The 26860-nt window shown below is 30.1% G+C and overlaps 1 protein-coding gene and 1 pseudogene across 1 annotated transcript; both read left to right on the forward strand.

Moving 5' to 3' along the window:
* The first annotated feature begins 3847 nt into the window (after positions 1-3847).
* On the forward strand, positions 3848-6557 carry LOC149889429 (uncharacterized; annotated as a pseudogene).
* Positions 6558-11060: 4503 nt separating this feature from the next.
* LOC145182959 (lysyl oxidase homolog 2B-like) lies at positions 11061-21066 on the forward strand. Its single transcript, XM_090084950.1, has 11 exons — positions 11061-11389; positions 11974-12169; positions 13920-14090; positions 14243-14407; positions 17809-18003; positions 18355-18489; positions 18630-18804; positions 18886-19014; positions 19334-19627; positions 19874-20194; positions 20390-21066. The coding sequence occupies exons 1-11, from the start codon at positions 11148-11150 to the stop codon at positions 20572-20574; spliced, it is 2208 nt and encodes a 735-aa protein (XP_089941076.1). The 5' UTR covers positions 11061-11147; the 3' UTR covers positions 20575-21066.
* The last annotated feature ends 5794 nt before the right edge of the window (positions 21067-26860 follow it).

A 26860-nucleotide genomic window follows, 5' to 3' on the forward strand; every position in this document is an offset into this window, starting at 1 on the left:
GTAACAATAAAGTGTTTTATTTATATTAGATTGGAGCTAAAGCCTGCTTACAAGTATAAAAATGAAAAACTTATTTACATAACTTCATTATTTTTTCAATTGTAAGCTTCCCATCCAACATAAGACGTCTTTAAGACGTCTGTAACTTATCTTAAACTCGTCTAGACGTCTGCAACTAAATAAAGACTTGTTCAAGACGGCTTTTGTACTCGTCTTTATGATGTCTTCCGACAACCAGTTTAAGACATCCTTAAGACATCTTAACAAGACGTCTTTCGGAATAACCAGTTTAAGACGTCCTGAAGACATTTTAACAAGACGTCTTTCGGAATAACCAGTTTAAGATGTCTTTAATCATGGAAGTATAAGAGATCGACGTGCAGCGTTTTTGTTTTTTTTACAAATCATGCTAGTTGCGCATTGTTTAAAATCTATTGTTTTAAACAATAGAAATTTAATTCCCTTAAAGTCTGTAGGATTCTTTGTTAAACATATATACATGTATATATATATATATATATATATATATATATATATATATATATATATATATATATATATATATATATGTATATATATATATGTATATATATAATTTTTAAATAATTAAAAAAGTATAGCAAAATATAAAAAAGCTTAAACTTGTAAGATCAGGATTCATACTTATAATACACATAAATATATGCTTAGTTGTATCATATATGACGTAAGAGAGTTAAAAAGAGAGAACATTAATATACTCCTTATATAAATAATTTCTTTCGATTTTTAAATATATATAAAATTATTGTTATAGTCAATTTTTCATCACAACTTTTTTTCATGGATATTTATAAAATCTCTTGGCTTCTGAACAAAAGTTTTTTAACAAAGTGACCTCGCGATCTTGTCTAATCATGGACGTATAAGAGATGGACGTGCAACTCTGTTTTACATCAAAGAGGCCGCAGAAATCAGCGAGCCATACAAGTTTCCGACAAACTCTAAATTTTCACCCATCAACAAAAAAATCTATTATAATGGTTACCCACAGGTTTAAAACAAACTCTGATCACGTGGTATTAGTTTAAACTTTTATAGCATTTGTTTAATAGGATAAAGAAATACTCACGTGTTGACAAGTTACACCAAGGTAAAGGAAATTAGTTGTTGGCACGAACAGATTTTCATCATTTTTGCGAGATAAACATTTGTAAATTTGGGTACTTTTTTCGTGTAAACAAAGTTCCGTCAATTATAAAATAGACCTGTAGGATAATAGGATAATTTTAAAATGACTAAAAAAAGTATAGCGAAATACAAAAAAGCTTAAATAAAATTTTTTGTCAAGATCTGGATTCATTCAATTCTTGGTCCTTCATTCACCACCCTTAAAGTTGTGTATTTTTTAAGCATTTTTTCTGATATGTCGCCATTTTTTTCCTCGACTACTCTATAAGCTCCATAATACATATTCCACTATCCATTGTTTTTTAGTAGCTGTATTTCCTAATGGCCTTTTTTTTTTTAAATTCATTTGATAATGCAAAACCTTTTAAAAAGTTATTCAAATTTAAAATTGACTTGCAAAATGTGGCCAGATATTTTATGTTTTCGTTTTTCATATTTCATTTATCAATTTATTTATCATAAAAAGCACACAATAACCCATTAGTTTTTGTCAAATAAAGTTTAGTTTATATATAGGTGGTAAATTTTATTATGTTAATATTAAATTTTTAGTCATAAATTGGCTTTGCTGAATTCTTTAAAGCTGTGACAAATTAATTTTTCTTTATTGTATTTATATTCATTTTATGTATAAGTAATTTATACTTAACTGTATATATTTCTGTTGTTAAACAATGTTTCATTTTAGACCAATTTAAGACGACTTTAAGACGTCTTAAATAAGACAACTGTAAGTCGTCTAATTTAAAACAACTTAAAGACGTCTTTAATAAGGCAACTTTAAGACGTTTTAAATAAGACGACTTATACCCCATTCACACTAACAAAACCGAGTTTTAATAACACTCGCTTTTAAAACCGTGTTCAATTTAAACCTTTTTTAACTATTATCCTTGTCACACCAGAATAAATCAGGTTTATTTTTACGAAACCGAATAAAAATTAAATTTGCTAACTCAAGTAAAAATTCTTTTATATAACACTTCGGTCACGTCTACTTTGAAGTATTTTTTAAAAACAAAAAAAAAGGAATATTTTCCAAATGAAGAGATATCGATTTTCAAAGATATTGAAGAAAAAATTGTTATTCAAACACAAATCATACTTATAATACACATAAATATATGCTTAGTTGTATCATATATGACGTAAGAGAGATAAAAAGAGAGAATATTAATATAATCGATTATATATATGTAATTATTATTGTTAATAATATTGTTGTTGTTGTTATTATTATTATTGTTATTGTTATTATCATTATTATTATCATTATTACTATTATTATTGTTATTATTACTATTGTTAATATTGTTGTTGTTGTTGTTACTATTATTGTTATTGTTATTATTATCATTATTATTATTATTAATTTGTTGTTGTTGTTGTTATTATTATTATTGTTATTGTTATTATTATTACTAGTATTATTATCATTACTATTACTATTGTTATTATTAATATTGTTGTTTTTGTTATTGTTATTATTATTATTGTTACTGTTTTTATTATTATTATTATTATTATTATTATTATTATTATTATTATTATTTTTATTATTATTATTATTACTATTATTATTATTAATATTGTTGTTATTGTTGTTATTATTATTATTGTTATAGTTATAGTTATTATTATTATTATTGTTATTATTATTATATTATTACTATTATTGTTATTATTATTATTATTAGTATTATTATTCTCAATTTCTCAATTTTTCATTACATCTATTTTTTCATGGAGATTTATAAAACTTCTAGGCTTCTAAACAAAAGTTTTTTAATAAAATAATTTTGCGATGTTGTCTTATTTAGCTTCCGTTTTTTAAACTCAATTGAAACAAGGTTTTAAAAAGCAGTGTGAACGGAAAATGCGTCACTAGTTGAAATAACCATGATTAAAACAAGTTTTATATTTGGTGCGAATGGGGTTTTACAGTGCTTCATTTTAGACCAGTTTAAGATAATGGCAGTAATGCAGAGACAAATTCAATGAACTTAAATCGAAAGTGAAGCAGAGGGAGGCCGTAAAAAGGAGGCGTACCACACAAACTGGTAGAGGCATTTCCCATGATATACCCCATCTCACATCACTTGACACTCATAGAAGTGATCTTCTTTGCAGTGAAGAGATTTCGGCTGAATGTGAATCATCAGAAACAGTTGTAAGTTTTTTTAACGTTAAACGTAAATCTTATCTTATCTAAACATTTCGAAAAATTAAAATGTAAACTATAATCACTATAATCACTAACATTTCTTAATAATCAGTATTTTGTTTTCATTCAGTCAAATTACAATAACAATATACACTCAATCCAAAAAGAAGCTGATGATTAGACAAGTGATGTCACAGAGGCCATAATAATAAGAGACATACCTAGGTTTTTGAATGAAAATGAACTTGTAACTACGGCTCACATAAACATGCTCGTTCAAAAGTGGCATCTTTATTATAATCAACGAACCATCAATGACCGCGATGCAGTTTGGAAACTGCGTAACTTTGAAGAATTCGTCATTTAATTTGTCTAACGCTGCTTCTTTAGTTAGAAAGGCAATCTATCTATTTTTATTATCATAAATACTCTCCACAAATCGCTTAACACAACGACCAACAAAAACTTTGCTAACACCAAATACTTCGGCTAAAATTCTCCAGTCATTTTCACATGCCTAGTAATTCAGCCCAATCACAATATGAGGTGGAAAGCATGATTTCTGAAAGTAGATCTTTTGCAAAAAACTTGGTATTCTTGGATCAAAATTTTGATTTGTTGTCGAGGAAATCGGAACAAGTCATGACTTACTTCATAACAGGCCTATTCACCGTGCGGATGACGTCAAAACTGGATGCAAACATTTTGTATTTTCAGATTTTGATACTTGTGAAGCGTTGAAGGTCTTGCCAAATTATTTAGTCAAGATTTTTAGGTGTTCGATAATATCTATAATAAACATGGGTCGTAAATGCTGTGTTACAAAGTGAAATGTTAAATTATGATAAAAATTTCAAAGAAAAAACCTTTCTCGAACACCAGAAGAAGGAAAAAAGTGGTTGGCTGTTATACCAAGAGACAATATACCAGATAAGAAAGACACCGTTGTTTGTGAAAGACACTGGTCTGTTGGATACGTTAGAACAAAAGACTATGGCAAAGAAAGACCTCGTGATCCTCTGTCTCTGTTTACGTGTGTAAAACCAAGCTAAATTCCTACGCCATCTGCTTGTCCCAAAACTGCTTCAAGAGTTCATTCAGAAACTAGAACTTTTTAACCTGATAAGTTATCTGCTTTCACCTTAAAAGATGTTATAAAATCGTTTAATGGTCTGAAAACAAGCATAGGAAACTACAACTCTAATGGAGTTGATATATTATTTAATACTAAAACAGAGAATCAAGTATCGATTCAATCATTAGAGTTCTTCCATAGCACAGGTGTGCCATTGTTTGTTTTGAAAATAAATAATAATTTTCATTATGAATCATTCATTGTGGAGTTAATTGTATAATAAAAACTCTCATAAAGCAGAATTATCATATTGAAAAGATGGCCCCATATTGTAGAAGCTGTTTGATTTTTAAATACTTATGAAATAAGTAAAAAAAAAATATTATCAACAGCAACTTTTTTCAATGGATGGTAAACTTGTTACAGATGATAAGAGCATTTGAGTACTCTGCAATGTCATGTGCTACATATAATTGTCTCAGAGAAGACTTTGAACTTCCTAGCATTATGACATTAACAAGACTAACATCAAAAGGGAAATCTGTTCACAAGGATATTTATTTACAAAAGGTTTTTTCAACCTTTACAGACAGTAGACATAAAAATTGTATTCTTTTGTTAGATGAAGTTTATGTTAAGACTATGTTGCAGTACCATGGGGGAACAGTTTTTGGAAAAGCAGTTAACAATCCAAGTGTTCTTGTTAATTCTATTTTTAATTACTGATTCAAATTTTCTTTTTGAACAAACTACTTTTATCTGCCATAAAAACAGCAGGTGGTCATGTTGTATCTATAGTTTGTGATGGTAACATTTTCAAGAAATTCAAGACAGATGGTGTACCTTGGCAAACAAAAGATGATATATATCTTTTATATGATTATGTACACCTTTTAAAAAAATATTTGCAATAATTGGATAACTGAAAAAACTCAAGAACTTGAGTTTTCTGTTAATAAAAAAAAAAAGTTTTGTTAATAACATTACATAAATTAGAATCAAATCAAATCATTAAAATATCTAAACTTACTGACATGGTTGTGTTTCCCAAGCGAATTGAAAGGCAAAAAGTTTCAACTTGTCTGAAAGTATTTTGCGAAGAAACAGTGTGTACCTTAAAATGTCATCCAGAATTAAAAGATGTTCATAATACTATTTTTTTTTTTTTTTTTTCAATTGAATTTTGGAGAATTGTTAATGTTCATAGCCCTTTTGTAGATGTATGTATGCGTGATCCAAATTGAGCTATTTTTTTTCTTTTCTGGTGGTTTTTATCTTCTATAACTGTTAGAATTTGGAAACATGGCTAAAAAAATGTGCTCTTCTCAAAAAGTTTGTTTTAAATGTTTCTCAAAAGATACTTCTAATGGTCTTTATCATACTTGTAATAATCTCATGGAGTTGTCAAAGCTCCTCTTGTCTACAAGTCATAAATAAATTTTCCTTGGAACATTTACAACTGATCCTTTAGAGAAGCAGTTTGAAAAAATCAGACAAGGATCAGGTGGTACATAACCCTGTACAACAAATACTTGAGAAAGTTGGTATTATAAAAGCAAAACTACTTTTGCAGTTAGACAATAATGGTGTTAGTCTTAATTTTACTACATCAGGGCATTCTTATGAAAGATGTGGTTTTTACTTAAATGAAGAAAAATGTTTGATATTTAATAACTTACCAGGATTAGAAAAACTATTATCTATAGATGTCAAAATGATTCTGATTTACATAGCAGGGTATATTGTCAGAAATGATAAAGTATCATATGATGTACTTTTGTTATGAGAAATTCAGAGATTTTACTGAGGAAATCAATCGTGGGGGATTAACAGTGCCTGGTGATTTGGTTTGTCAATGAGTAATATAACTATATAATGTTTCGTGAAGTAGCTGATAATACATGGATTTCTTCTTTGTGCAATCTAATTATGTTTATTTCTGAATTATACCAACTAAATATGAACAGAAACCATGGTATTATACTTTCAAATATATTCTTTAATAACTGTATTTTAATTTGTAATCTTCAAGATCTAAAAAAGAACCAAAACAAAAAACTTTGGAATTCAGTATTTAATAACACAGGCCAACAAATAAAAGTCTTTTTTCCTGGTGTCTAGATATATAAGTTAATAATTATTTTAGCATTATGCAGTATATGTATATATATATATATATATATATATATATATATATATATATATATATATATATATATATATATATATATATATATATATATATATATATATATATTTACTGCATATATTGTATTTTACTGCATATTGTTGATTAAAAAAAAAAAAGGAATAAAGTATTTTTTTATTTTTTTCTGTTCAAAAAAACTCGCCTCCACTTTATGACGTATCGGCACGGTGAATAGGCCTGTTACAAAGTGCGTCATAGTACAACTAAATTCGAAATGTCGTTGACAGATCCTTAATTAACAAAAAAATACACAAAAAGTTCGTTAATTACAAATGTGATCCTATTTTAGAAACGTTTACCTATTTGACTCAGACAAATGCACTGCAAGAAGTTCTTAAGCATCCAAGATATCAAAATAATTATAACAAATTCTCACTTTAAGTCCTTTTCACTTTAACGTAAATCAAAAATATATTGGTGTTGTAATACTGTGTTTGAATAACAAAGATTTTTTAAATAAAGAAACATTTTGCATGCACACGTGCATAATGCAAGGCATGTATAGATGCGTGCATTCATGCATGTATGTATGTATGTATGTATGTATGTATGTATGTATGTATGTATGTATGTATGTATGTATGTATGTATGTATGTATGTATGTATGTATGTAGTATATACCTTATTTGCAACAGAAAATTTAATAAGCTTTCAAAGGACAAACTATTGTTATCATTTAGTTTATTTTTTATAATATACTTTGTAACAGGGCTGTGGAGTCGCTAAGCTGCTGTTCCGACTCCGACTCCTTGATTTCATCATGGACAGACTCCGACTCCTTCATAAGTAACCAGTTTGTAACAACAAATATACTGTAGTAAAATGTTAACATTGGCTATTTCATCACTATGATACAAATAATCAAACAACTTAGTGCTTTAAACAATATTTATTAGAAAACAATTTCTAAACAAATAACTTTTCTGAACTCTTGTTATGCAATAAACTCTTATGCAGTCACTAATAACATTATGAAAATATCCTATTGCTTACCACTGTTTTAAAGGCCTTAAAATGAAATGTCAAACTCCTTGTCCTTCAGTTGTTGCAAACTGCAATTCCCATTGTGTTAGCTTTCAGAGTATCCTAGGATTTGTAGTTTTGTAACAACTGAAGGGCTAGAGTTTGATACTTGTGCTTTAGGCTGACTGAACATAAAATATTTTAATGAAAAACATTTATAAAATCCTTATGAAAATTATGAAACTTTGAAAGATTTTTTTAAACCGGAGTCGGAGTCGGTACAATTTTTCCGATTCCGACTCCGACTCCAGCCAAAATGAGCTCCGACACCTACTCCGACTCCGACTCCACAGCCCTGCTTTATAATATACTTTGTAATATACTATTTTTTTAACTTTCTTATTTAACAAGATTCATATATCTCATATATTTGTAAATATCATGCTTTAAACAATCTAAGAAAAGATAATCTTCAATGATTTAATTATTATTGCTCTTCTTTTGTATGCGAACTTTTTTTTTTGGATAAATTTTTGTCAATTTTTTCTTAGGTGTTATAAAGCCTCATAATTGCTGTATAAGTCTTTATTAGAACTTTGAGGAAAGGCAGGGTCAAAAAGAGACTGCAATTTGGATTTTGTCAAAATGCAAGTGATTTTGTAATGTATGTTATAAATGAAAGGGAACTATACCCTTATAAAACATTTTTGAATATGGCTATAAAGGGAGGAGAAAGTTTCTTGAAGGTTACATGTGATGTGTTCCTGAAATTCTGCATCCTATTTTTTAAAGTATCAAGATAGTAGAGTTCAGTGTATCCAGCATTCTAACTCGAATTTAGACTGATTACATCGAGACTTAAACTATTATAAGGCCTTTAACTTAAAATGTGTGAATGGTGCACTAGGTTTGTCTATGTTCTCTGGAAAATATACCTGTTTATACTGTACAAGATTATGCTCTTTAACCTCTGGAGAAATTAGGAAAATACGAAGTTTTGATTACTGCGCTCAAAAATATAAAAATGATGGATGGTCACTCACAAAAATGCCAAATTATTACAATGTAAATAGTAAAAGATTGATTAATTTAGATGAGAATCATAAAAAATTAAGCATTCATAAGATACCCTTACCAGAATTTCACTTAATGGTGGGGGCAATTGGAATTTTAGGCATTATTGTTCCCATAGGTTTTAAAACTTGGTTGTCTTGTCATATTTTTTGATTCTCGCTTGAAACTTTGGATGGGATGGAAATAACTCCAACAATGCACTTTAAAAATTAGATTATCTTGAATAAGTTGTGACAAAGGAAATCTCAATATACCAACATCTGTCATTAACTGTAATTAATGTTTGCGAGCTTTTAAATCGGTAAAAGATGTAGCTTTTGGAAAAGATTTGAAACCATAATTTGAAACAACTATTAACAATTTTGCTATCATTTTTAAATTCCTACAAAATGACATCCATAATGCAAACACAGAGGGATTAACATTATCAACAACATGGAAAATACATATCATTGTGAACCATATTGTTCCATTTACAAAACATTATAACATGAGGCTGGGAAATTTTGCAGAACAGGTTGGCGAGGCAGTGCCTGTTGAATTTAAAATGGAAAAAGCTGGATAACCCGAAAAAGCTGGATAACCTGAAAAAAAAAGTAAAGTCAGTACAGAGCATATTAAGCACGGAGAAAAATTAAAAAACCTGTTTTGTCAGTTTTAACACAAGAGTCAAATAATGATATTATCCCTGTTGTAATCTTTATTGTAAAATGTATAAATTGATAAAATGATGAAAATTGACTGTTTTTAATACTTAAGTATGCGATTTTTTTTTCAAACTGAATTGTTTCCCATTACTATATGTTAGTAGAGACTATATAAATCAGAACTTTTAATTGACACAAAGTTCAACCTGGCGGTCAAGTTTCTTAACAGTGCTTCGTGATGATGGAGATATATATTTTTTTAAATTGGGAATTTTGCATTAATTATATCAAAAAAATCATAATATCAGTTTGCAGTTTTAGGCATGTCGCCGTAAATCAGGCTTATCACCGTAAAACATAGTTCGTAATCTCAGGCTTATCGCTGTAAAACATAATTAGTTAAAATAAAACAACTAAAACTTGGTCTTTATCATGTTAAATTTCCTAGCATGAGAAAGCTGTTTATTAAGTAAAATGATTATTATTAACTTTAAAAACTGTTTCCGGTTCCGGATTGATCTCTCGACCAATTGGTAGTGGAACTTGCAGTTTAAAAGAGACTTCTGTTAAATCTTAATAACTGATCATTTCATGCAATCAATTAAGTTAAATTTAGATTTGTAATTTTAAATTCTATAATCGAAAAATTTTACCTCATTTAAACTGTTTTTTTTTTTCTTACAAACTTTTTACTAAACTTTCTAAATTTCTACCTAAGGAATTTAATTTTCAAAAACAACCACGAAACAAAATTATTAGAGATAATTTTCTTAGGTGTGGCTTCTTATTTGCTTCCTGAACAAATGCATGTTTCTCCATAATTGCAATCAGATCACGAGTTTAAAAAAAAAAAAAAAAACAGCGATTTTTCACCCGAATTAGTAACCTTGTTTAAATATTCGTAGTAAAAACAATAAATAATGACAACTGCTCCATTTAGCACGTCAACTTGATCACGTCAACTTGATCAAAATACCTTAAAGAAGCAATTGGTGTAAACAAGATTATGACTTAAGTTGATATGAAAACCCTTTCATCATTATTACTGAAATAACCAGACAGTAAAGAAAGGCGTAATCTATTAAGTGCTTACAGCTTTAAAAAAAGATTGAGATTTAAAAAAAGAGATTATCCTAAGAATAAATACATTGCACATCAATTTTGTTCAACGCGAAGTTTTAGAAGGCTATTGAATGCAGATTGTAATGTAATGCCTGATTTAAAGATAACGGGAGCACATTTAAAGATACCGGGAGCATATTTTGAAAATTGGAAATTAAAACTCATGTTTAATGGCATATTAAGATTGAGGTTTTTATTGGAAAAATTGAGATCGTGGTTTTTAGATTCTTACAAATTAGAACGATCTTTTTTTTTTTTTATGAATGATATTAAGTACAACGACTTGGTCGAAAATTGTATAATTTTTATCTTGGTATGCTCTCTGTATTTGCTGAGGCGTGTTTAAATTTAGAATAAGGGGCTCTTATGCCCAAGATTATGAAAAACATCACGAAAGAATAGAAGTGTCATTTGTTGAGGATGATTAGAATGATGAATATGAAGAGCGTTTTTTTTTGTTTTTTTTTGAATTTGCTTCTCTTAATTTCAGTTAGCCATTTTTGAGTCAATTTTTTACACATTTCTCTAAATATTTTCGAGAACCATTCACCAATCTAATAACATTTTTCACACAATAATTTCCTCAAATCAATCATTCAGCAACGACTGTTTGTTATTAAAATATCTAATACAATTTGTAAACATTTATACTACGTAAAGTTTCTTAGAATAAAAAGTGAGTCAACTGTTTCAAAGTTCTGTATTGGATACTGCCTAATGCCATGAGAAGAATGCATGCTGGTTTGACTATTTTGTTTTTGGTCGCTCAATTATCATTTGTATCATTACTGAATATTCGGATGTTGAATGCTGATGGCTCCGATGGTTATCATAAAGGATACCTACAGTTTTCTTTTAACAGACAATGGAAATACTTATGTAATGAATTTTGGGATGATAGGAACTCAAAGGTGGTGTGTAGAGAATTTGGTTTTGCGAAAGCGATTCACGTTAATAAAACCAGGTTAGCAATAAAATTAAAAATTATCAATTTTTGTGTGTATATATTTGTCTTTCACAAAATAGGTTCTACTTTAATTTTGTAAAACATGGGTTATTTTATTAGCGCTACAGGTATGCCGGCTACTCTGTTTATCAAAAACTTATTTATGAAGCTCGATTACAGAGATCTCACTATAGGAAACGCACAAAATTCATAACTCGGAAAAGCGTGTTTTCTATGAACTTGATTGTCACAGTTCATCTTTCTTAAATTACATTTATATGACTTTAGTCTGAAGTAGTTCTTGTGTGTGGCTGTTTTTCATAGCTTGTTATGAAAAATTTTCTAACAGCTATTGGGGTATCTTTTGAAAGATGTTTTAAAACCGTTTATCATAACAATAATCATCATGACAATCACAGCAATAAAAACACAAACAATTGCATAGGAACAACACAAAAAAAATGACAAAATAAATGACTTCCCATTCTCTCTCAGTTAATTTTTTTAAACAATTTTAAGTAATAGTTTTTAAAACATCAAACGTTTTTGTATTATATAAACATTTACATTTTACTTATATTTTGTATTTTTTTTTTTTATAGCATCTTAGGAGACATTTTTCATAATGGATTCCATCAACTGATGTTGCATTGTGAAGGAAATGAAAAGTCTTTAGTGCAGTGTCCTACAAAAAATATTAAACCTTATGTTTTTAAAAACAAATGCCATCAATCATCTCAAGTATTCATCTATTGCTCAGAGAGAAGAGACAACGATACAATAAAATCTTTAAACCAGGTTTTTTTTATGTTTTTATCAATGTGCGAGGTTAGAATTTTTTTTTTTATCTTCATTTTAAACGTTGGGAGAAAATGAGTTATTAATTTTAGTAAGTAATGATTACTTTTAAAACAAATTTTATTAAAATTTTTTTTTTTTAAATAATTTGTTTAAATACAAATTATTTAAAGCAAAAGTTATTGTTTCTTTAAAAAAGAAAAGCTAAAGTTTTAAGTAATTTTTACTTTTGGGAAAAAATCAAAAACTTTCTCCCAACGTTTAAAATGGGAGATAAAACAAAATAATTCTAACCTCGCGATTGGTACTCTAATTCATCATTCAAATAGACGATAAAATGGTTTTTAACGTGTAGTACTGTGAGGAAGGAGACTATGACAATAAATGTGTCAATAGTTTAGAAAATAGAATCGTGTAGGGAAGAGATTTTTATATTATGTAGCGTGTTAACTATTTTAGTCAATGAGAGGATAGGTATATGACTTCAGTGTTATTTTATGTTAATGTTGGTATGAGCGATGAGGATTATGAAGGTTACGGTCAAGGTTAATGGTCTAAGGACTACTTAGTGAGGAAAGGGGATGGGGTTTATACTAAGGATTTTTTAGATGTCCTTAGGTGTGTTCATGTTGTAATAATTCTTTATTCTATCTACGAGAAACATTAAATTTAAAGAGAGAGCTTCTTAAAACATTTTTAAAAGCTTCTTAAAATCTCTTTTTTTTTACACATTTTTTTAAACTGAGTAAATCATGAGCGGTGTGATTTAAAAAATCGTTTCTTTTTTTGTTTGTTTATTTCTATCTTTTTTTTTTTTTTTTTTTTTTTCAAAAAGTTGCTTTTTTATTAAGTTTTTTAAATTAAAAATCGATTTTTGTCATATTGAGTTAATATTAGCTTAACTCAATCGTATGAAGCTTTATAGGGCTTTCTATGGCTTAAGTATGAAGTTTTCTAGGGCTTAGTATGACATCAACCCAATGCGATGTAACTTTTTCAGAGCAATTTAAGATGAGAAATGTTTTCGCATGTTAAAGATAACTTTGTAACTCCTCTTACCGTGACATTTAGGAACACATCTTGCAGCTCCACCATTGTTCTTTACTCTCCTTCTTTCGATGTGATATCTTATTTTCCAAAATCAGAGAAACTTAAATATTGAATTATTTGACTACCAGTTTGTAAAAGGATTTTGTGTAAAGCTTGAGCATTCAGTGATCTTTAATATTACCCGGAGGTAATATTATAATAAGGTAATTTAATCTCTATTGATTGGTTAAAAAAAACATCTCTAAGATTTTTAATAAATCAATGAAGACTAGAAATGGTAGTTAATAAAAATTTTTCTTTTCTTATTTGCTATACTTAAAAACTCAATTATCTCATCCTTTTCATGAGAGAATAGAGAATAATACACATATACTGTTAGTATATCTTTAAAATAAAGAAGAATCCAGAGTTTACGGCTCTTCATTGTTGCAGCGCAATTGTGATGCTTCTAATTTTCAGTTTTGTAGATAGCAAATATGAAAAGTTATCTTTTGTGTAACTCTATTTTATTCATTTATTTTCCACTTTTTTTTTCTTTTTCACTATTTAATCTAAGACACTTTTCTTGATACTTAACATTGAATGTAATAGTGAAATATTATAAATATTAGAGTCCTATTGCCCTTTGATCGTTCACTTGTACATGTTTTAAATTTTTTTTCAATAAGATTGAAAGACAATTTTAATTGAATGATATTAGGAATACGAACTACGACTGTGGAGCCACTCCGGTAAATCTAAAAAGCCTACTTTGCATGGTGATTTGCAATTCTACTTCGGTCACAGTTGGGTAAATATTTGCTCAGACGGTTGGAATGACAGAAACGCTTTTGTGGCCTGTTCAACATTGGGATATGCAAAACAAACATCGGTAGCATATTCAAATAAAAGTTAAACAATTTTTGGACTAAATAAATATTAAATAAATAAGAAATATTACGTTGAAAGTTTTCATACATTAGGTTTTACAAACATTTGATATTTTTACCATTTGCAAACAGTTACTCTTGAATTACTTTATAGAACTCAAATGAATGGAATCTTTATGCAAACTCAGAGGTTCCTTTCTTTAACTGCTCGGGCAACGAAACAAGTTTATGGGACTGCCATTTCTCCAGAAAAGATTTAGGCCATTGCAAAAGTCAGCAACCAGTTAAACTCGCATGCAAAAAAAACCTGAATTATGTGGTAAGAGCAGTTTTGTTAGTAATTAATTTTATACTTCTTTGCTGGGAAACGTTGTACAAGTTTTCTTTTCTTTTTTGGTTCATCTGTTTACCTCAAGTTTATTATAGACACAAAGGACTGTTTTTAGGTTGTAGGTAAAGATAAAAGATAAAAATTGTTTAAGAAGGTACTTTTTGATAAAGGCACTGGCATCATGAAGTTTGTTTACAAGGAAAAATTCTTGCAGCAAATGAATTACGGACAATTCTGAATAGAGATTGTATATATTTATGTCAGTTCTTTCAGCGAAAATATGAGGCCTGGGGCAAAAAATACTTTTACTGCCCCCAACAAAAAATAATACTTTTACTGCCCATAACACGAAATGAAATTGGTTAATGTAATTCATTAAAAACTTGGCCTCTTTAACAGATAATAAATTCAAATAATTTTTCGAGTACACCTTTTTTTCAAAGTTACTTTTGAGTTTCGCTAATATATTTAGTCAACGTGATGCGTAAAAATACAACAATAAAAACGCACCAAGATGAATACGAACTTAAAGAAACTTTCAAATCCCCAAAAAACATACTGTTAACATAATTAGTTTTATATCAAGCCCCTACATTTAAGAAGTTTGAGTTAGGAGTCTTTCTTTAACCTGCAGAACTACCCATGTTAGGCTTGTAAATGACAATCCTGATCTACCCAGTATTTACGCTGGAGCATTTTTTGTGGTTTTTATGTGGTTTATAAACTTTATTAAAAACGTTTTAAATTCTGTTCTTAACCCTTTGTTTCTATGTCCACATTTATTATAGCACTTAACAGTTTTTTGTATAACTCTGTAACATTCTTTTGATATGTGTAGCTTATGAATGTAATAACAAAAAAAGGGTTTATACAAAAAAGGGTTTATACTGGAGAGTAAGAATGGGGTTTCATGGAACCCACGAGGTTAATATGTTTACTTTAGAGGAGAAATATTAACATCAAGTGAGAGCTAAACGTCTTTTTTTCTACGCATTCTGTATGAGGCCACAGTATAATCATAATACATGAATAGTAGCATAAACATAATAGATTTTGCATACAGGAAAGGGTGTGGGTGGTGGCACAATGAGGTTGGATAACTAGCTTTCTAGACTGTTTTATTAGACACTTTTCTGTTTTCTCAATTGGTTAAACTTAAAAGTATAAGTTCCAAAAAGAAATATAGTGCTGTCTACCCAGCAAGCACAGAACATTGAAACAAATTTAAAATAACGTTGATCAACGTCGATCAACGTTATTTCAACGTTGTGTGCTTGGTGGGTATATTACTCTTTAAGCAATCATTTTTGCCATTGTTTTCATTTATGTTGTTCTGTTGTTTTATTGTTTTCTTTTTTCATACTGGAATAAAAATTAAAGCTGAAAAAAATTTCCAAAAGAAATGGAAAACGAATTAGAATAAAGAAAATAAGCTAAAACTGATAATTTTTTTCTATTTTAAAGTAGGCGATTATTATGCATAACATTTTGAATATTCCTCAGAGAATCTTCTATCAGGCTCAGAGAATCTTGTATCTTGAATCTTGTATAAGGCTTGTATCTCGTATCTTTTGTCAGGCTTGTATCTTGTATCATATTATGAAATAGATATCAGGTGAATACCTGTTAATACTTAACCAACTTTAGTTAGCGAAGAAATGTCAATATAAGCAAGGTTTTCTCGACTTTGGGTCATACTGCAAATCACTTTCTTGAGAAAGCATAGTCCTTCATCATATTTTCATTATGTCATAGGTTCCTACTTCACAAACTGATTTTACTTTTGTCAGTAGAAACGGAGTTTTTTTTACTAAAGAGAAAATTTTTTTTGAAATTTTTTGAAATCTTGACTGAGATACCAAGGTGCAACGCAACGCAACTGCAATATGACAATTTTTCAACAAACAATCCTGAGCTCCACTTTTGATAAACTTATGTACACCAAATTTATGATTGTTTACTGTCTAACCCTCTATCACTTTCAGTAACCACAGGGTTACCACAACTTTCCCGACAAAATATTTACTTTGTAATTCAGTTGAATTCGTCATGTTCCTTAAAATATCATTTTTTTAAATAAATCTTACGCATTGAAAAACTTGCTGTCATAGTAACCGAGTATAAACAATTTAAACAATGTTTTAAATAACGAGTCGTGTAGGTTTCTGTAGAATTAATTCTGGTATAGTGTAGTTTAGTATATGAGAAAATACTTCCATCTATATTTAATCTTAGGATTGTAACGAATTAAATTTCATGTTATGGTACTTTTATTGTGGAAATATACCAAAAATTGATATCTCTGTTTTGTTAATTTTTTTTCCTTTTATTATGTAAACATTTCTAAAATCTGCATGTAAGTGATAATTCCAAACAAAATGAATCACAAAGTAAATGCAATATACTACTCAAAATCCACCTAGCGTTTATGTTTGTAAAAACTGTACTTTTAAACCAGAATTTGAAAACACAATTGACAAAAAAATAATCCCTGCTAATACAAAATTTAGTGGTATTCGCCAGTTCAACCCGGAAAAACCAGTAAAATGATGGACTATGTCTGGGAGCTTTCTTGAGAAAATGATTTACATTAAGGCTAAAAATCTAGAAAATGGACTTACTTCTGAATTCTTCTGAGTGGTTTGGACTTTATTTGCATTGTTGTGATGCCAGTACTGTTTTACTTCTGACCTTATCAATAAAAAAAAAGATTCATCTGTGTATTTCTATAGATTTTTATTGATATTTATATAGATATTTCTATATCTTCTGTAAGCTGTGTTCACAAAACAAGTTTTAGGCGATTATTGCTATTTTTTGAATTATTTTTTAGGCATGTAACAAAAGTTGTTTTACATAATGGTATTGATGAGTAACCTTATCTAATCCAGTCTTCTTAGTTATTCAATTGCATTATGCTAGACACTTGTGTTAAACAAAATAGTGTTTTGTTGTTTTGAATAGCATCACCTTTTCATATTACAATATTCTATTCTTAAGTTTAAAGTTTAAAGTAACTCATGAAAGTTGTGTTATAAATTGCTATCACAATTTTGTTTACATGAGTATACAGTTCTAATCACTTTTGAACAACTTTAGGGTTCCAAAACTTTTCCTATTTGTCATAGTGTCCTTTTGTAAAAAGACCAAGCATATTAAAGGTAGACACCTCAAGGCATTTTATCAAATCAGTTAGTCAAGTTTTAGCAGGTGCCTGTAAGGGGCATCCATCTCAATAGGTTTCAATTTTCTACTGTATCTTTTCTGTGCTCAGCTTCAAGAGCTTTGTAAAATAAAGGACCTATTCAATCAACTAAATCTTTTCTTTTGTTGATGAGTTATCATATTTAGAATAAAATTTAAGCATATATCCAATCACATTAATTAAGGGAAATGAAATTCGTCTTCGAGGTGGCTATCAAACTGGAGAAGGAAGAGTGGAAATTTTCAATGGCTCCCACTGGGGTACAATATGTGACGATGGATGGGACTTAGTTGATGCTAGTGTTGTTTGCAAAGAGTTAGGCTTTGGTTCAGCTGCAGAAGCCACTCACTGGGCAGATAATGGTGAAGGTGTTGGATTTGTATGTTCTTATATTTTTTTGCTGTCAACTATATCTTTATATATATATATATATATATGTATGTATGTATGTATGTATGTACGTATGTATGTATGTATGTATGTATGTATGTATGTATGTATGTATGTATGTATGTATGTATGTATGTATGTATGTATGTATGTATGTATGTATGTATGTATGTATGTATGTATGTATGTATGTATGTATGTATGTATGTATGTATGTATGTATGTATGTATGTATGTATGTATGTATGTATGTATGTATGTATGTATGTATGTATGTATGTATGTATGTATGTATGTATGTATGTGTATATACTTATTACATACATAATTATTCTTTAAGATATTAGCAACTGATGTAAAATGCAGCGGTGAAGAATATTCTTTTCATCAATGCAATCATTCAAAAAACACAACCTGGTGTACACACAGTGAAGATGCTGGTGTTAGATGTAATATTCCAAAAATTGTTCATAAGGTTAAAAATTTTATTCTCCCAAACAATTTCTTAAGTATATAAATTATAGAAATATAAAAAATGATACACTTTCTTTTTTTTTCTTTTGATTATGACCATAATAATCAAAAACCAATTACTTTAATATTTTAAATACTTAGGATGTACAGTTGGTTGGAGGAAAAGATAGTTATGAAGGGAGAATCGAAGTTACTTTTGATGGATCCACTTGGGGTGGTATATGTGGGATTGGGTTTTCAGAAAAAGCAGGAAAAGTAGTGTGTAGACAACTTGGTTTAGGATATGTTAGTTGGGCATCAAGATCTTACAAATTCGGTATGAAAACATCCATAGACCCGGATTAAATTAACTTTTATCTTTTTTACTTGTAATTTCTTCAACTTCACAATTTTTTAGGTATAAATTACAACAAGATTATGTTCAATGTCAAATGTTTGGGAAATGAAGCTTCTATTAAAGACTGTCATTATTCACCATATGGTCTTTGTCGTTACTATGATATGGCAAGTGTTATCTGTACTAAATGTATGTTAATTTGTATTCTTTTTTAACTTCTTACTTGCAGTCAAATAAGATTTGTGTAAAAAGCAAAAACAGTCAAATAAAGTTTTCTATTTATTCATATATATGTTATTCAAAAAAACCTAAAAAGTTTATTACTTATATACCTTCTTATATATATATATATATTACTTATATACCTTCCTATAATCTTTTTTATATTTTTACAAAATTTTTCTTTGCATTCATATGCATAATATGTAAACTAAATACTTGCTTTTTCATGATTATTTACTCATCTTTCTATTAAAAATGTTTCTAATTATATTTTGATTGTTTTTAGATGTTCCTGATCTGGTGATGGACATATCGACATTTCAACAAAGTATAAAAGTTGAGAGTCATACTATGTCTCAGCTCAGATGCTCATTTGAGGAAAAATGTCTCTCACCTATTGTTGACAAGTTGTATTTTGAAAATAGAAACACAAAAAGACTCCTGCTTAAGTTTACTTCTAGGTTTCTTAACAAAGGGACATCTGCTTTTCGACCTAATGTTCAAAAAGAGAATTGGAAATGGCACCGTTGCCATCAGCATTTTCACTCTTTAGAAACATTTGCAGTTTATGATCTTATTGGTAAATATATATTGGATTAGTTTCTGAAATTTTTTATTCTGGAAAATTTTTTTTTTAAAATGGTTAAAATATTTTACTCTCCTCAATATTAAGTTTTTTATTTGCAACATAAATTTTATTAAGAAAAAAATTTCTTTAAATGGTGAATTTCTTATATAAACTTAACAATTAAACATGAAAGTGATTCAAGTTTTGGTTTATTAAAAAATGTTTTTAAATATTTGGTTTTTTTTTTTTAATTTACAGATCAAGATGGACATCCAGTTTCTGAAGGTCATAAAGCAAGTTTCTGCTTAGAGGATTCTGATTGTGAACCGGGATACCAGCAAGTTTTTAACTGCACTGATAAAAGTGATCAAGGAATCTCTGTTAACTGTGCAGATAATTACAAAAATTCGCTTGATTGTCAATGGATTGATATAACAGAAGTGAAGGAAGGAAACTACTCTCTTCGTGTACTTGTCAACCCTTTGCAAATGGTGACAGAAAGTGATTATCACAATAACCGTGCTGTTTGTGAAGTTCATTACTATAATAACTTCATACAAGTTAAAGAATGTAGTGCAGGTAAAACTTTCTAATTTAACTAAATTCTAAAAAATTTAAAAAATAATTTTTAACAATGCTATATCTTAAGTGCTATATCTTAATGCTATATCTTAATTGCATTATTTGGATTTTTCAGAAAATTAAATTAATTTTGGGAATAATTTGGTGTTTTAAAGAAGATTAATATTATCTTTTTGTTCTGATTTTTTTTAGAACCTTGCTATCAAGAATCATTTGGTGGAAATTCATATGGACACTGTTGCCATTTCCCATTTATTTACCAAGGAAGCTTTCATTATAATTGCATAAATAATGATGATTTCAATAATCAGCTGTGGTGTGGAACAACTCCTGATGTTGATAAGGATGGTATGTGGGGGTACTGTAAACTACATTAAATAGGATCCTATCGAAAAACATTATTGGAGTTTTCAAATTAGCAAACAAGTCTACAGAATATGTATCCTTATTCAACTTCTATAAAAATCTGAACTAAGATAAGATAAATATTGAAAAAAATTTAAAAAGTGAGAAAATCCTGGTTAAAGTTGGATAACATATTATGCTTTGTCCTCGATAAAAATTTTCATGAAGTTTCTCGGCAACAAGCGTTGTAAGGATTGACTTTGGTTTTTTGATGGATCGCTATTGTGTTGGTGCAAAAAAGTATTAAGTTGATGCAAGTTATATCGATGTATCTTATTTGGAAAAACCCCCTCCAGTGAATAACTCTCAAGGACAAAAGTGGAAAACATTTAAAAAATGAATGCTAAATAAAAATTGTTCTTTTTTCTATTTTGTATATTTAGGCGCCATCAAGAAAAGTATGATTTGGAAGAGACTTACTTTAGTTTGTATGAAAAATAGAAACAATACAAAAGGAAATCTGACACGGTTTTTTTTTCTAAGACCATCAACATAAGACTACAATCACTACTGCTACTTTTAAATATCCTAAATACAATGGCGATAATTTCAAAACATTTACTAGTTTAGTAGATTTAGCTAAGCCCCATCGCCAACGTCAAGGCTATCTTAATGATGGTTTTTTTTGCTACTTATTTTGCTACTTTTTAGTTTAAATTGCTATAATATTAAAATTAGTAGAATATTGGTCAACAAACCCCAAAAAATTACTAAATTTTGTTGTTTTATGTGATTTTTGTTGTTGGTGGTGGTGTTGTTATTACTATTTTCTGTTAGTAATTTTGTTTTACAATTTTTCTTCGTCAGCCCCGGTAAAATCAAAAATAGTCTTCAACACTTTCATGTTTTCCTTCATGTTGACCAACATTTCAATGTTGTCAATGCTGAGATTAGTTTTTCATCCTGACGCTACATTTCCAACCGTTGAAAATACTCTTGAAATGCAAAAAAATTTCCTTACTAGCCTGCTTAGAAGTAATAGCTTCTTACGGTTGGTCTTCCAATATTCAAGAATATCTGAGTTTCTCTTAACATTTCTTCACATGGTCACTGATAAATTGATATAATTGAGGAATTCAAATACAAGAAGTGATCTTGCTTCATAATTGAAAGAAAAGCTTCACTATCCATTTAACAAAATGGCAAGTTGACCAACTTTGTCACTTCTGCCACTTCAAAATGAGGTTGATTTGGAGCTTTCTGTGTTATAGAATTTTTCATACTCGAGGATAAGCAAATGACTTAGAAAGTTGAGGTTATGACCCAGGAGTGGCAACAACTTTAGCTCTCTTTAGTTTACTAATGAAGCCGTCATCCGAAGAGTTGTTATTTGAAACGTAATCGATTGGCAGAAAGTTTTGTTGATCATTAAGTCTATGTTGTCTCTTAAGATTATTAAGAAGACAGTATGCGGTTTCTGCTTTGAAACTCATTTTTTATTACACTCATTGCATTTGGCATGATTAGTATCAGTTCTTCTAAAAAATTCCCAAGTATTTGACTTTTTTGGCGTTAAGTTTGATAACTGAAAAAGAGAATAGATATAATAAATAGAGAAAAGAGTAAATTATTGGTAAAATATTCGTGCAAGCAAATGCCATTCGTAAGTATCTTAATTTCAGGTACCCCATCCAGCTAACAATTTAAAAAACTGTGACATCACAATCCCAAAATGTTGACATAATATTACTTTAAGGAGTTTTTTTAAAAAGAAAACTTGATGTAAAAAAGCTGTAAGCAGTTAATCTAAATCTTTAAAGAATGTCTAATGCGGTCTAGTAATTTAAATTCCCTTAACGCAGTTAAATTATCAATAATTTAACTGTGTCAAGGGAACTTAATTTCTAGTAACAAAAGCGATTTTACTAGAAATAAGTCCCTTTACACACTTAAATTGTTAATAATGTAACTGCGTCAAGGGAATTTGAAGTTCAATGATTAGATCTCATAGTCATTACTAACGTTATTTTCGAATCTTTTATCACGTAAGAACTGTTATTTATAATATTTAAACTTAAGAGAAATAATCATACAAGAATGCTACTTCTTTCGAACGAATAACTTTTATTCGAACGAATGATCATTCGACAAATATTCGTTTGAACGATTAAGTTTTTTATTCGTTCGACAAACGTTCGAACGAACAAATAATTTTTCTCAAATGCTCTTTAACGGCTATTCGTACGCCCATATTCCTTAAACGAACATTCGTCCCTGCCTAATCCACCTAGCCCAAATATCATGAGAATGTTAAGAATAAGAATTATATTTACCGGCCACCTCACTGTAAGTTTTAAATCTCCTGCAAAATTCAACAAAGGCAAATACTAGTAACCAACCAGCAAATCGAACCATTAACTTCAACATGCAAGAACTGACCCCGACTGTTTACAAATCACTGCTCTAAAAAACCACACATTAGATTTATTTAAGCCTCTATTACTGATGACGAAAAGTGACATGCGTACACCGGTTTGATATGCATGCAAAAAAAAACAAACAAACAAACAAGGATGCAGCAGCATAAACATTAAATAGGCGAAGTTGCATCAAAAGAAGCTTATGCTTTGGGTTCATAAGACGTGCTTGAGACTTGTTGCGAACTTCTTTGATCAAAAAGAAAAAATTCAAAGAAGATGGATCATGTCCATTTTTTTTCCTGATCTTTTTATTATTATTATTATTACTGCTATTATTAGTAGTAGAAAAAGGCCGGTTCTGGCGCATTTCATGCTAAGCTAGGATTGAAGCAGAATAATTTTCTTATCATGCGCCAGAACCGTCATGTAGTAAATCGTTGATGAAACAAATCTCATAATCTAAAAGATGTTGTGTTTTTTAGATGTGTAATTTCATGATGAAAGTATATCATGAAATTTTAATGAGATTTTTTTTTGATCATTATAGAATTAAATTTAGAAAAGCATGACATGAAATAACATATATATACGTTATTTCATATTGCTATATAGTAAGTTAAGCATCGTCATCCGATTCTTTGACACTTAGATTCATATCTTCGGCTATAATACTCGAATGAGAGATGGAAGCTAATTTTACGATGACGCCTTCTACCAATTTGACTTGAATGGATATAATCGAAGGACCGATATACACTCCCTCAATTTTAAGTGCTCCAATCGCATAACATCTTTGATTAAGAAACTCATGCCCAGAAGAGAGGACTAAATTTTTATTGTTGCGCTCTCCTTTAACTCCATTTTTTATATCGAGATTTGTCTTCTTTCTATAAAATACAGAAGTAATGAGCAATTCATCTTTTTTATCTTTCTTTACAAACATTTTGGCATAGAATACGGGAGCTGCTTCAGGATGGTCAGGCTTGTATTTTAATAGACTCAATTCCTCCGAATTGATTTGCTTTTTTCTTCCTCCCTTTTTTAGTTTAGCTGATAATGTATCCACTTCACCTCTGATAAACAAAGTAATCTTTTCCATCATGCTGATAAACTTTTCGTCTTCTGGAGTCCTTCCCTTTTTTACATCAAAGCATACAAAAGGCATGGAATATCCAGTCAGTTTTTGTGTCGCTGGATCCTTATTTTCGCACACACCATACGAAAATAATATAGGCGTACGTATTAAAAGAGGGCCCTCTTCAGTTGGATATGAATATTTTAATGGCACTTTTTGATATGCGACTGGTTTAGTGGCAGCATAAACTTCACCTACCATCAATTTGCTCTCATCAAAATTATCAATTGTAATGTAATTCATTTCCTTTTTCTTTTATTAAGAAAAATGTTTTATTTAAATCATTTTTTTCTTGCTATAATAAGATATATACAAAACCCATTTCATACTATTTTTCATGATGTCGCATATAAATTTCATGATGTCGCAACATCATGAAATTACATCGAAAAAATGCTTTAAGCCGCAGGAGCACATGAGTCTTCATCATTAATACCTTCTATTGCTTTCTTTAAATAGAAAAGATATTCACCTAACTCCTTCTCCAATTCATATCTAATAAGGTCATTATGTATATAAACTATAAGATCCATAAGCATTTTCTTTATGATGATAGCGTTGCAACACGATTTTTTTATATCCATCAATTTCATAAGGTAAACATTTGATCTAGCAATGAGCAACTCCAACCTATCTATTTCTTTCTTATATCCATCAGGCTTGAATTCCATATACTCCCCCAGGTAGTCGCTAAATTCCTCAATGCTCTTCTCCACAACATATTCAATATGTTCTATATTTCTAATGATGCTCTCCATTTTTTATTATAATAGGAATTTATTTTTCTTAACTCAAATTTTTTTATGTCTTACCTACAGATCGAGCTCCTTTATTCTGTATAAAAAATAGTAAGATAATAAAAAAGCGTCAGAACCGGCATTTTCCTACTACTAGTGTGTAATGATCACGCGTAATAATAGACTTGTCCTAGAAGAAGGTAAAAGCTTCCAGATTGACCGACTTGAGCGTCGCCAGAGTTGAGTGTGACGACGAGTCTTCTTCCAGGTGCAACGCTAGGCATGGAGTCTGCTTTTCCGAAATTTCTGTAGAAGGAGATGGTGGTGGTAGAGCCAATGGAAGCGTTGGATTGATAGAGTAATCCAGTTGACTCGTTGTTGAAGGAGGTTACGTTTGAGCCGTTCCATGAGGACAAGTAAAAATCTTCCAAGCCAGACGAGGAGAAGATGCATTTGCTACCTTCATCATACCCAGGGAAGGAAGTGTAATTGCTACCGTTATAAGGAGTCCATGGACTGAGCACAGTTCCATTTCCAGGGGGTAAATTTCCATCATACATTCTCACTCTGGATTCCCACCAGTTTCCAGAGGCTCCAATGATGTGTGCTCTGATGCCTTTCAGAAAAACGCCATTTCCTTTACCTGGAGTATTGATCAGTACATATTCATTTCCGTAAGTGGTGTTGAAATACCTAAACGTTCTACAGTATAACTTGTAAAACGGCAAGTAGGTGGGGATGGTTGAGAGTGTGGTGATGAAGGGCTGAATCCAGTAAGTGATGGGTGAAGCCGTTTTGTTGTTTAATTTTATTTCAATGCTTGTTTTAAACGGCATGTCAAGTGTGAAATATCCTCCTAAGGATGTGTTGCTGTATACATTGCAACCTTGTAAAGAGTTGGCATAATACGGTCCCCCGAGAGGAGAGAAGAGCAAGTCACAAGCAAGAGCAGCTTGGTCTACACCTACAGCATCTGTGGTTTCTGAATAATTTCCAACTCCAATTTCTCCGTCTGCATGAATTCTAAGAAAAACATTTCCAGGAACGCTTAATCCTCCTGTGACAGTGCCATAAAAAGCCAACCATAGCCTTCTCAAAACTCCAGGACCGTCAGAGTAGCTGAAAACTGTAGCCGCATCTGGTAATCCAGCAGCTATAGTTTGCGATTTTAATCCTAAACTGGTGAATCCAGATCCTGGTATCATTCCTAAAAAGTTGGATTTTTGTGACAAGACGTCCACATAGTTTTTCGTCGCTCCGTCTTGCACACTTGTCGGATCAGTCACGTTGATCAATTTGTGGGAATTCAAATCTAAATCTGCTGTTCCTACTGTCGTTCCAGTACCACCTGTCACATGAGTGTCCACATAGTTTTTAGTAGCAGCATCTTGCGAACTGGTCGGATCAGCCATGTTGACGATTTTGTGCGATGTCATGTTAATGTCTATGTATGAAATATTATTGTAAGTGACTTTCGTGTCTACATACCCCTTTGTCGCAGCGTCTTTTAAATTAGTCGGATCAGTCACGTTGATCAGTTTGTGAGAATTCAAATCTATATCTCCAGTGATCGTACTAGATCCATTTGTTTTCACGCAAAGACTCGTGCTCACATCCACATAATTTTTGGTGGCGGCGTCATGAAGATTGGTCGGTTCGTTCAAATTGATTGCCTTGTGAAAGTTCAAATCCAAATCTGCAGTTCCAACTACAGTTCCAGTCCCACCTGCCACGTGATTGTCTACGTAATTTTTCGTAGCGGCATCGTGTGCGTTGGTGGGTTCACCCATGTTGATGATTTTATGAGAGTTGAAATCCATGTCTGAAGTGATAGTGCTATTCCCATCTGTTCTCACATATAGGTTACTGTTTAAGCTTTCAGTTTCTGAAACAGCGTCTAAATAAGCTTTTAATTGTGTTCTGTTGTATCTGTCTACCATTTTTATATAGGCGTTATTTTTTTAATTCAGCGCTAACACGCATTGATTCTTTGAATCTAACGCTCTGACGCAATGATTCTTTGAGT

Source organism: Hydra viridissima, unplaced genomic scaffold, assembly GCF_058129835.1.
Source record: "Hydra viridissima isolate aposymbiotic clone 2 unplaced genomic scaffold, HvirCarnegie_v1 scaffold_4, whole genome shotgun sequence".
NCBI lineage: Eukaryota > Metazoa > Cnidaria > Hydrozoa > Anthoathecata > Hydridae > Hydra > Hydra viridissima.